This window comes from Penicillium macrosclerotiorum (genome assembly GCF_028827735.1).
Source record: "Penicillium macrosclerotiorum strain IBT 26536 chromosome Unknown utg000001l_segment0_segment0, whole genome shotgun sequence".
NCBI classification, from domain to species: domain Eukaryota; kingdom Fungi; phylum Ascomycota; class Eurotiomycetes; order Eurotiales; family Aspergillaceae; genus Penicillium; species Penicillium macrosclerotiorum.
This window is the reverse complement of record NW_026643081.1, coordinates 2,350,923-2,363,367: the sequence shown is the minus strand read 5'-3', so window position 1 is coordinate 2,363,367 and position 12,445 is coordinate 2,350,923. Positions and strand designations below refer to the sequence as shown.

At 51.9% G+C, this 12,445-nt stretch overlaps 2 protein-coding genes across 2 annotated transcripts; both read left to right on the top strand.

The window, feature by feature from the left end:
* Positions 1-899: 899 nt before the first annotated feature.
* On the top strand, positions 900-1,348 carry N7462_000794 (uncharacterized protein; the record flags this gene model as incomplete). The annotated part of the gene is made up of 3 exons (XM_057072520.1): positions 900-1,126; positions 1,181-1,280; positions 1,328-1,348. 3 exons carry the CDS (start codon positions 900-902, stop codon positions 1,346-1,348), a joined length of 348 nt encoding a protein of 115 aa, XP_056939050.1.
* Positions 1,349-5,777: 4,429 nt separating this feature from the next.
* N7462_000793 (protein kinase RIM15) lies at positions 5,778-12,010 on the top strand (the record flags this gene model as incomplete). Its single annotated transcript, XM_057072519.1, has 3 exons — positions 5,778-6,353; positions 6,439-9,933; positions 9,965-12,010. 3 exons carry the CDS (start codon positions 5,778-5,780, stop codon positions 12,008-12,010), a joined length of 6,117 nt encoding a protein of 2,038 aa, XP_056939049.1.
* Positions 12,011-12,445: the final 435 nt, after the last annotated feature.

Genomic DNA, 12,445 nt, shown 5'->3' with positions numbered 1-12,445 from the left:
CCAGCATACCCGGGATACCATAGAAAACATGTAGGGAATCGAGTAATTATTTAATGAGCTGACGCAAATAGAGATATGTGAGTCGGCGGTATTATGCAGTCTTCCTTCTCAACGAAATATTCTCTATTTCAGGAATCGTTGAAGGCCTGGTGAACGCAACACCTGAGTGTAGTGATTATACCCATTCTTAAAGCGAATCATCTTTTTCTAGTGTCAATTTATAGTTGTTTTTTTTTGTGTTTCCTCACGATTGGGCTTGACTTCTATCGGGTAGTATAGTTTAGTGATTAGTATATTGTCATTCGATGTTGCTTGACGGCACGACTAGTCCACGCTGGGGGATTCTGTATTTCTTTAGATCGAGCGTGAATTCGGCGGTGTCTGAAGAGCGAAGATCTAGGGGCAGTGCTTATTGAATCGCTCTCTAATCGCTGGCAGGCGTGATGCGGCGCAGCATTAACGAGTCTACCCGGATTACTCTATATAGAGCAGGTAGGAATTGAGTATTCTTGTAATAATTCGTCGTCCTACAGTTTCTTATAGGACCCCCGCTATATTACTATTCCAAAGATAGTTTATATGCTATATTACGACTCCTGTTCTGCGGTATACAAACTTATAGGTTCTCAGCGAGCTCACAGGCACCTATGAGAGTAATTTCGCAAGGCTGAGGCAGAAGTATAAGCCAAAAGGAGGGGGGGGTCAACATCGCGTAATTTTCACCCCTCGGAGGGTTTGCCGGCATACATATATTAGCTAATAGTGATAGGCCGGTAAGCCCTAGCACAGTCACTTGACATAAAGCCAACATTTACTCATCGCGAGGTACCTGATTGCTCACTTCCACATCATAGACTATCTCATAGACTATCTCAGAATTCCATCTATACTATATCCAGATGATAATATCGACTTTCTTGCATATCTTGTCTCTGCCTCTTTGTGCCGCTGCTCTAGCTGTTCCTAGCAACGCCAAACCAGTCCAACAAAATCTTGTCGGCGTGGTCATTATGTCCAAGCAAGACGCAGTCCCCGGTCACAACAATGCTACATACGATGTCGTGCCAAAAGCGGACCAGCTATTGAATGTCGAGTTCCTCGAGGTTGCCCCAACGCCTATTATCGCGTAAGACCCCCTCTTCGATGTACGGCTTAATTATACTGTTTTGACATTCTGAAGCGACCGCGTCTTCTTCGTCTACCTGCGTGGTAATCTACCTGAATTTAAAAAGAAAGAGCTAGCACTTCCTGAGGAGGGGCTCATCGATGCCACCCTCTCTGTAAGCGGCTCTGCCGTCTACCCGGATGGTAGCTACGATGACCCAAGGTCCCTCACAATGCCGCTTAAGACTATGGCCTTCAACGACTTAGCCCACCTGGTCATTCGCAATTCCCGTGGAACTCAGGTTGACCACATGCCTAGTAGCGGTCGCAGCGACATATTACTTGATTTCCAGATTCCTACAATGTTTCTGAAGAGCGGTATGTGGACTTTCAAGGTCGACGCGAGACTCCGAGACAAAGACAATACTTGCATATTCGCTATGTCGTTGACCCAATGGTTAGACGGGGGGCTTTGAGAGCTAGTGTCTTGGGAGAATTCGCAAAATCAATGTTCTTGGCGCTTAAACAAACTGAATAATACTGCGCATTTCTAGATCCTGTCAATTCAGGGTACGGTTAAGATCAACGGCAATGTATCCCTTCAGTCGGCGAGTGCACCACTCATATGGGCGAATGTAAAAGTTCAACTTCTGCCACTTGTCAAAGGTCATGTTGACTCCATCATTCATCTGCTCGAATCGACAACGTAGGCACCAAGAGCAAACCAATGGTTTTTCGGGCACCTCGAGGGAGCATTTTGATAATGAATAAATGAAACTAGTGCTGTGTTCTCCAAAAGACTTCGGAGAATATACCAGCAGCAATCAGGTACGCAACATATGTGGATATAATGAGAATAACTCCAATCAACAAGAAGTTGATTTCATGGTAGATGGTAGACTAGCCAACCAGTGAGCAAATGTGCTAACATACCCGTCACCATTGGCAAAAGAAATGAGGTAGCCAAGTATCCCAAAGAGAACACCAACAAAAGCTCACTAACAAAAGCTCGTGGCCATGATGCCCTCATGAAGAATGGTGATAAATGGCATTTCGCAAGGTGTATCTACGGTCCCAATTACTTGACATCAAGCTTGTGCGGCTTTTGCAATTTTGACCCGCCATTTTTGTTGGGTTTCCCTTTCATATTCCTCAGAGTGTGGCCTTCGTGGGCCCAATTGTTAATATACAGTAGGCAAATCTACGTTCCAATGAAATTGGCAAAAAGGAACGATCAAGGTCGGCAGTTGGCAATGCTGGCAGTAATTCTCTACGGCTACTATGATGTATAATATCGTGACATCTTTCCTAACTCAGGCTTGATAACCCAAAGGAGTATCTTTCTAGAAATTCTTCTAACTTGCGTTGGCTTGGGCCCCGACACTACCGGTTCCGGCCCTAACAGGTCACCTGGCCAACTTTTCCATTTTTCCACTTTTACACTCACCAATCCTTGATCATTGGCTCTGGTGATACTGCATCGTAACCCCCTGCGACTGAGGAATGTGGTTTCCGTCTCTGGCCGAAGGCCTTGTACCCTACTATTTGATTTTAGACATGTATCGACATACAAGAGCCCTCGTTAGGCGTTGGGCAACTCTCGAGCTGCGATGTGATGGCTCTGGCATTGCAGATGGATCTCGTAACAGAAGCAATCTGTTGGGATCGCCAGATTTCCATCCTGCATCCCTTGTACCGGACTTATCTGCGAGTCCGTCGTTTGCTGACCCCCTTTACCCAGTAACTGGTCACACATCGGACGCCACTGGGACGGCAGGCGAAGGAAGGGGACTATTCCAATGGAGTACGTAATAGATCTTCAGGAAATTGGTTAAAAGACTCCATGCCGAGACATCCACTAATGCATCCCGCTGGCCCACGAGCGGCGCCAGCAACTTCAACCTCCCTGGCCATAAAGTGGATCCGTGCAGGCTAGTCACTCAGCCTGATTGGATGATGTGAAATGTACGAGAGGGAGAGAAGCATAAAGTTTAGTCGGGGAGTATTATATGGAAATTCCGGTTCGGTCGTCAGAGATGGGACGACCACTCATGGCGAGGCAGGGGGCGGGAAAGGTCGGCCGTTCCTCTCTTTCTATCCCTGCAGAATGGGGAAGGGATGGGTAACAATATTCAATGCGCGAGCCCTTCCAAGAGAACATTTTGGTCGATCTTTAGGAACAACAACCAATGATGAGCAGGCCAACAGATGAGGCTAGCTGGTGGTTGTCTTTTCTGGGCTTCAATGAAAACCCAAAAAGAGCGAAGGCCCATCAGGTGATCGGGAACCCCGCAAACCCAAACTGGAAACCGGGGCAAACTGTGGAGACGCGGATCTTCCACGGTCCACTGGAACTTTGACCTTGGAGATGCTGCAGTGCTGGATCATCCCCCGAACGTTCCGCTGGCCGATCGACTGAAAATTGGGCGGCACATCATACCGGGGCACCGACAAGAGAGGCCCGCAAGAGGGGCAGGAGGCCGTAGGAGATCTTTTCTCGACCCGCATCCAAGGGAGGGGAAGGGTGGTGGAAGCGGGAACGGAGTGCCGTTCGAATGGCCAATAGTCACGTCTGTTTCTCTTTCTCACTTCCTCTCTCTTCCTCTCGCCGACCAATGTCTGACACGGACATGGATCATGACGGACCAGTCAGGAGACTGCAGGATCAAACACACCTCCTGCGCGGCGTGGGACAAGCCTGTCAGTGTGACGAGTGGTCTGGTCAACAACCCCGGGGGATTTCCCTCGAGGGTGCGGTCATGGAGCGATGGATCTAGGAAGGAGAAGACGCAAACCAGATGCCGATGCATTCTCCATGCTTCTAATGATGACGACCGGGTAGTCAAGTCTCATGGCATCATGGTAGCAGCTGCGGGCTGCAGACTGCACGGCCCATGGATCCGCCGTTGTGGAGGGGCAAGCGAGTCTCGTGTACAAGCGACGATGGACGGTGATTGGCGGTGTCCAGTAGTTTCAGAAGGGCATGGATCATGTCTCTTTTCTTGCCTGTTCCTTTTCCTCTCTAAATTTTTTGTATGTTCTTTCTTTGCTCTTGTGGCGCCTTTCACTGATATTACTGCCCGGGCTAGAACGATTCGCGATGCTGTGGTGGCGCTGGAAGACCATCCTCACGGGCTGGACGAAGCTGGATCTGGATTTCAGGAGCTCAGAGCAGCAGGGCCCATGCATTGGCCCCCTGAAGCTTCTCTAGCACCGAGGACCACGATAGCACTCTGATAGCACTCTAGGGATGACATTCCGATTCCCCGGGGTTTCCCCTCATGGGCTGTCTACCTGGTTCCATGTCTCGAGATAACAGAACCGAGTGTTGAAAGCTTTACTCGCCCAGGATGTGGGCGAATGGGAATTTCACTCAGGAGGATTAGAAGCAGTCAAGGACTTCGATGAGCCAGGGGGATTGTACAGCTCCAACACAGGGATGAAGGCCGGTCCGGGTGCATCAAGATATACAGATACTTTTTTGTTCCCGACAAACAAAGTACTTTTCGGCCCCGATGACGGGCCCGAGGGGCTGGGATCGTGCGGAACGAGGGATTGAGATATGATACATCTTCATACATCCCGAATTCCATGTCGTTGTCCATCTAGGCCGTGAAGCCATTGTAGGCTCGGTCATTGACCACCGGCTGTCCCGTGCGCCGAAGTATATATATCCATCAACGTCATGAGCAAGGGCCATGTAAGCACAGGGTCCCTGAGGAGAAGGGGGGAAAATTGATGATAGGAAGACGAAACAGATGTCGGAGATGTTGAGGGACCTGTACGCCCTCCTTTCTCTCGCTCTTTAGTCTTTGCGTACCTGGTGACTGTTGTCATCCTGACGTTGGAATGTTTCCCGAGTGGTTCAACTTGAGGATATAGTCGGTAGGATAGACTAGGTACACAGGTAATGCGGGTTCATCTGGATTGCCGCCTCCAGAAGCAAGCAAACTAAGAAGCCAATAAGGTGGAAGAGTGGAGGATAGCAAATATAGTTCCATATCTATTCGAAGCGATGCAACAGGAACCGCTGGAATCCGCCGAGATCGTCGAGGCAGCACAAAACCGACTGTCGGGCGACCCAGTTTCCCGCCGCCAATCACCGCCCGTCGCCCTCACACCCACCTCCTCTTCCACTTCTCCCCTCTCCTGCCCTCTCTTTTTTTTATTCGAAGACCTTCAGTCCACCAGCATCTTTCCTTCAGAACCTTTGAGTCTTCTTCTCTTACCTTGGACCTTTGGGTCAGCCTCTGTTGGGGTTGACGTCTATGATCTCGCGCGTCGCCTCGCGCCATTCCCCGCATAGTCACGGCTTCCGTTATCCTCCGTCTTCAACAACACCGTGTTTCACATCCGCCTTGGTCTGCCCACCGCGGATCAGTCCACCAGCCGTGACCAGTGTGCCGGAAAAAGGACCATTGAACCTTGCCCGAGCATTTCCCGTCATGGCCTGTTGATATTACGGATGAATCGATAGCCTCGCCCGCCCAAGAGCTACCCGCTCTGCTCCAGCAGACGGTTCTGCTTTGGCTCGCGACTGCCAGAAGCCTGCTTTGCCAACCTGCATCTCAACTCATTCCTCTTGATCCCGACGTCGCATAGCCTTGACCGGCGACGCTATACCACGGCCGGGGACCTCCCTGTTGAACCCTTCCCCTCCTACAAGAGTCAACATGGCGAACAATGGCTCCTCCACCCCCCAGTTCCTCGCGCCGCCGGCCGTCACAGCCCTCCGGCAGGAGGCCCGGAATATCAACCCGAAAATGACACGGACTCTGAGTGAAGACATACGGGAGGCACGCGCAGACTTGAAGGAGGCGGCGGAACAGACGTTGAACATCATCGTCGATCTCGATCTGGAGGGCCGCATCAAATGGGTCAGCCCATCGTGGAGGCAGGTCGTCGGCTCGCCCCAAGAGTCAGTCGAGGGCCGCATGATTGCCGACATTCTTCTAGGCAACAAGGATGTCTTCCGCGATGCAATCGAGGCGATGAAGGTAGATGATTCGCGGAGTCGATTTATTCGCTTTGCAGTACAGATGGGACCAGACTCGGTGTTGAAGTACGCACCGGAACCGCGCCCAGCAGAGCCCGAGACTGTGACAAGCGCCGAGCTTGGAACACAGGAGCAGAAGAGCGCGGAAGAGACGGAGTCTTTGCTGGCCGAAGGCGATGATGATCATGATGTCCTAATGATGGAGGGACAGGGAATTATGGTCTATGACCGGACAGACGACGAGGCCGGACATGTGTGTTCAAAGCCCCTTTCCCTGGAATTCATTCGACCTTGAGTGATATAATGTAAAACTGATTGCTGATAATTGAATGCGATAGTCTATGTGGATGCTCCGCCCGTTTACTGAGCCCCGCGAGGTGACCATTGACCTGCCTCCTCTGTTGGTGGAGTCTTTGGGCGTTGGCGCGGAAGTCCTTGCCAACTACCTGACGGAACTGGCCGAGGCCGCAGCCAACGAACCTGATCCCTCGAAGCATCCTGCTCCGACCCCGGTGCTTTGTCGGATTTGCGAACGCCAGATTACACCGTGGTGGTTCGAGAAACATTCGGACCTCTGTCTACAAGAGCATCGAGCCGAGATGGATGTCCAGGTTGCGCAAGAGAACCTCAACGAACACCGTCATGCAATTGTGAGGGTATTGGATGCGTTGGAAGCGCGACAAGGGAGACCGTTGATTGGCACCGATGGTAACATCATACCGCTCCCACAGCCAGAATACAAAGGCCTTCCGATCGGCCCTTCACCCGTGAGCTCTACGCCCTCATCGGCCCCGGTGTCAGGGATGAGCTCGGCACCAGGAACTCCCCCTCGCTCTCGTGACCACTCGGCCTCAGAGCTTACCCCCGGACGGCCGCGATCGTTTACGGTACGGCGACCGCTGGCTCGCATTGTGGAGCTGGTGCTAGATCTCTGCGATACTGCCTTGGAGATAAGCATGCCAATGATCAAGGAATCTCAGCGACCAGAAAACGGGGAGGATTTCCGAACGCTTTCGCCCCAGTCTGAGTCTCGAATCTCGCAGGTGATTCAGTGGCAGTCTCCAAGCTCCAACACGTTAGAGCAGGAACAAGGTCTGGCGGCTTTGGCTGGAGATACCGAACAAGTTGCCAAGGCCAAAGTTGATGCTGTTGTTCGTCACCGTAAGATTGTTGAATACGGTGAGCGCATTCGCATCGAATATACTGTGCTAGTCGAAGAATGCATCGCTGCCGCTCTCAGTAAAGCCGAACGCATAGCTGCTGGACAGCTCAGTGACTCATCATGTTCCTCCGATGAAGATATCCCCCAGGACACTGTTTATGCCAGCGATGCTGAATTTAGCAGTGCTGCTAGGGAAGAGCCCTTCCTGCATGCCCCGAGTCAAGAATCGTTGGCATCTCAGCCACAGCCGGCTGCTCCAACCCCACGCAAACCGACATCGGCTCTCACCATGGGCATGCGAAATTCCCCCGATCGTGCCTTGCTAGCTCAAGGAGAGAATAGATCATCATCTGTTGCAGTCTCTACGGGGTCAAACAGCCCCATGGAGTGTCCAACGCCACGATCTCATAAGAGTGCCGCGGGACTTTTGGGGACATCTCAATCCTCCCGGCGAGGTCTTTTGCTGGCCGACATCGATGCGGGTGATAGCAGCGACAGCAGCATGCCATCATCCACTCTCATCGGTGCTATGCGAACGGATTCCCCTTCCTCTGAGAGGAGCTTTGACCGCAAGCGAAGAAGCCTGGTGCTTCCGGGGCTATCCAGCTCTCCTCGCCGGCAACCATCCCCTGCTCGTATCTCTGGTCCTCACTCCCCACTGCGCATGCCGAAGCCTCGGCTTTCGAATGGCGCTGAGAGCCTCCCATCGCCTATTGTATCGCCATCCACTTACGGCAGTGAGCTGGCCTACCATTATCGTCACCATCGTCGTCAATCCTCGGCAACTTCCTCAGATGTGGCAAAGCCGCCGCCGTCACCACGTCTCCCCTCTGTGAGTCAGCAACCTCGCCCTGCGCCACCCTCTATCAAGGACTTCGAGATCATCAAGCCTATTAGCAAGGGTGCATTTGGCAGTGTTTATTTGTCCAAGAAAAAGTCAACAGGTGAATATTATGCCGTCAAAGTGTTGAAGAAAGCCGACATGATTGCCAAGAATCAGGTCACCAACGTTAAGGCTGAGCGTGCAATCATGATGTGGCAGGGCGAAAGTGACTTCGTCGCCAAGCTGTATTGGACATTCTCAAGCAAAGAGTATCTCTATTTAGTTATGGAGTATTTGAACGGAGGCGATTGCGCCTCGCTTGTTAAAGTACTTGGAGGCCTACCAGAGGATTGGGCTAAGAAGTACATTGCCGAGGTGGTTCTTGGAGTTGAGCACCTCCACAACCGTGGAATTGTCCATCGTGATTTGAAGCCAGACAACTTATTGATCGACCAGACCGGCCATCTCAAATTGACCGACTTTGGTCTTTCTCGAATGGGTCTGGTTGGCCGTCAGAAGCGTGTGCTTAAGAGCCCCAACGAACCGGCCCCAGACTTGCTCAAGCAGGGTCCATTCCCTCGTGCGATCTCAATTACCTCTTCTCGGTCGGCCTCGTTCGATTTCCAGGCAGGATCCTCGCCCAGTTCGACCCCATTGATCACGCCTGAGGTCGGTAGTAATATGGTCCAGCCATCCTACTTTAATCTCAATCAAACTGGCCTTAGCCGGCAGAGCTCGCGTCGCGCATCTGGATATCGCAGTGACAGTGCCGGTAGCGATAGCTTAAACGGCATGTTCAGGACCTTTTCATTAAATGAGCCCAGTCAAGATCTTGCAGCCCCGTCACCTAGCATGCTTTCAACCAGCTTGGCCGAAGAGGACGTTCATATTGAAGCTGGCGAATCGCCCCATCTTTATCCCCTGCAACCGACGTTCAGCAATCCCTTGGCGCAGAACACCCCTCCACAACAGAGCATGATGCCCCCCGTGATGGCGCTTTTCGATCCCGAGGATCACGACCGCCGCTTTGTTGGAACCCCCGATTATCTTGCCCCCGAAACAATCAATGGTATCGGGCAGGATGAGATTAGTGATTGGTGGTCTTTAGGCTGTATCATGTTTGAGTTCATTTTTGGATATCCGCCTTTTAACGCCCCAACCCCCGACGAGGTGTTTGAAAACATTCTGCAAAGGAATATTAATTGGCCGGATGATCCAGAAGAATACACATCCCCAGAAGCATTGGACCTCATGAACAAACTCATGGCTTTGAACCCGCGCGAGCGCATTGGAGCTAACGTGGAAGAGAAGTTCCCCAACGGCGGCGCCGAGATTTGCCATCACCGTTGGTTTGCTGATATCAACTGGGATACTCTCCTGGAGGACAAGGCGCAATTCGTGCCCAACCTCGAGAACCCTGAGGATACCGAGTATTTTGATGCTCGAGGGGCCACTCTACAAGCTTTTGCGGAGGAGATGGAAGACGAGTCTTCTCCGCAGGCCCCTGCCACAACCGGTGCTTATCCCGATCGACCGCATGATGCTCTGTTCAAGGTGCGGTCTCAGGTCAATTCGATCAAGCGGCCTTTGATGCCACTGCACATCCCTCCGCATGTCCGAGATGCCCGTGATTCACGGAGTCGCAGACTCAGTGAGCCGGCTTTGGCAGATGATTTTGGGAGTTTCAACTTCAAAAACCTACCCATGCTAGAAAAGGCGAACAAAGATGTGATACAGAAAATGCGCCAGGAGGCCATGCAGGCGCAGCACCGCCAGTCGACTTCTACTACTGCCCAGACACCTGTGACTAATTCTCAGCCATCGCTCGAGGGAAGCCCCCCTTCCAATGTCTCTTCAACGCACACTATCTCAAAATAAGGGCAACAATCGCCCGTCGTCCCCGTCAAGCCTCAGCCAAGCGAACTCTTCACCGAGCAGGCCTTCGCAACCGTCTTCTCCCCTTTTGGTACAGTTCAGTACTGGCACAAATCATGAACGGCGCAAGACATCCGGCTCTTCGTCAACTGCGTCGCATCAGTCGAGTGGCACATTCCAGCCGTCTTCTGTGGAACAGACCCGTATGCCAAATCTTCGACTTGGCTCGGTTGCTTCCTCTCCAGTCAAGGCGAACCGCATGCCCGCGCATTCGCCGGACAAGCATCCATCGAGTCAGCGACATGGAAGTGCCCCAGCAAGTCGTGCCCGATCGCAAACTATCGGGTCTCAGGATGGAGGAGAGCTATCACTCACCAAGGAGCCATTTGTTCCTTCGCACCACAAGCGTCGGAGTCAACTCTTCGACATCTCGCCTTCATCTTCTGACAACGAGGATCCCCGCACTAAAGCACTTTTGAAGGTTCAACGCCGCCGGCAAAGTTCTCGTCGCTTGTCGCAGTTCAATCTTCAGGGTGGGCCCTTCTTCCGGCCTCTGGATGTACTTATATGTGAAGATCATCCGATCTCTCGTTTAGTGCTGGAAAGACTGTTTGAGAAACTTCGGTGTCGAACTATCTCCGTCAACAATGGTGCTGAAGCTGTCCGATATGCGCTGAGTGAGGTCCAGTTCGATATCATCATGACTGAATTCAAATTGCCCCAAGTTAACGGTGCGGACTTTGCGCGTATGGTGCGAGAAACCCGCAGTGCCAATCGGCATACCCCAATAATTGCTTTGACTGGCTACCTGAAAGATCTACCGGAGACCCATTACTTTGACGCCCTCATTGAAAAGCCTCCAACATTGTCGAAGCTTACCGAAGCATTGTGCAGATGGTGTATGTGGAAACCACCACCAAAGGACTACAATCCCTCACAGCCTTTGCCTGTTCCCACGCCACCAGGTCGCCAGAACCCGACCACCACAGACGACAGCCCTAGCTCGGCATCTTCTGGCTTCATTCCCAACCCCCCTAGCTCGTACCGTGGATCCAGCCGTGATGACTCAGTGAGCAGCAGCATCTTCGGTGATATGGAATCCATTAAGCCCGATGATGGCCCGGTCATCATCAGTCGCCCTCACGATGATTGGGATCAAGGCCAAGGCGGACTGGGAATCTCGGAAGAGGCACATCCCGGAAGCCCTGATCCCAAAGCAATACCCGTCCCCCATCTCCTACATGCGATGTCGGCCCCGGCGGCTATGGATGGAAGTGGCGCCCTGACGCCTCGCAAGCAACGGTCTAGCGAAGCTATTCGAGCGAAGCGTGAGTCTTTGGAGCGGAAGCGCTATGAGTGTGCTGAGTCCGGCGATGACGAGGACGAAGAACTGGGCAACGCCCAAGCTCGTCGCAGTCCTCCAGCCCGCAGCCGTCGACCTGGATCCAAACTTGGAATCGAGATGATGCGCACTAATAGTCGTGGCAGCGTTGTTAGTGGCAGCGAAGAGCTACTCAAAAAGGAACGAGAGGCGCTGCGTAACAGAGGAGAGTCCGACGCTGATTCCGATGACAGGCCCTTGGGGTCTCCCGGCAGTGCCAGTCTCGAGGATCGCTTCGAGGGTCTCAGTATTCCAGAAGAGTCTGAGATTGAAGAGCCGCTTAGCCCCCAAGGCTCACCCTGCTCTTCGCCTACTCGAAACCGACCTTTTCTCTCTCACTATGAAACTTCAATTTACTCTGGGCCCACATGCCTTCCCGCCCCTGCGAAGACAAGCTCGGAAGGACTGAAACAAGGGCAAACTACACCTCCGTCAGATAATCAGGTAGCCAATCCTGGCCTCGGCATTGCACCCATTACACCCGAGGTCAAGCTACCTGGAACTCTTCTCAATGCTGATGGCAGCTCTGGTATCGATACAGACTACAGCCGAACTCCTGATGCGGATGCCACACCACGCCCTTTGCATCCATCCCCCAGTCTCGATCTAGAGCAGACACCTCGTGCCCCAGAACGGTATTATACCGGCCTATCGTCATCTAAACGGTAAAACCTCTCTACAGGTGTCTTCCCAAGAAGCCATCTGCTCTTCCTAAATCTCAATTCTCTTGTCTTCTTTCCACATAGTCTGCATCTCATCTTGACATGTCCCATTTACCCTCGTGCAACCCCATTTTTCTTTTTCTCCATTATGTTTTGACCATGTCCAGCGGACATGCGTACCTAACGCAAAGCGATCTCTTCTCTCACGTCTCTTATGTCCATGTTGTTATACTGTGATTGTCCTGTCTGGCTATTGGTGCAGGGTGTTCCGGGTTGATTTATTCCCCACTTTGATGCTCTTCTTTAAAAACTCTCTTTTTTTGAGATTGCTTTTCCTTTTCCCTCAAATGCCTGGCATAATAGGTAGTTTTCTTTCTTATTCCATATTCAAAACTGAACCAAAATTTATTCTTTTGTTCATTCATACAACAAGTCTTCCTTT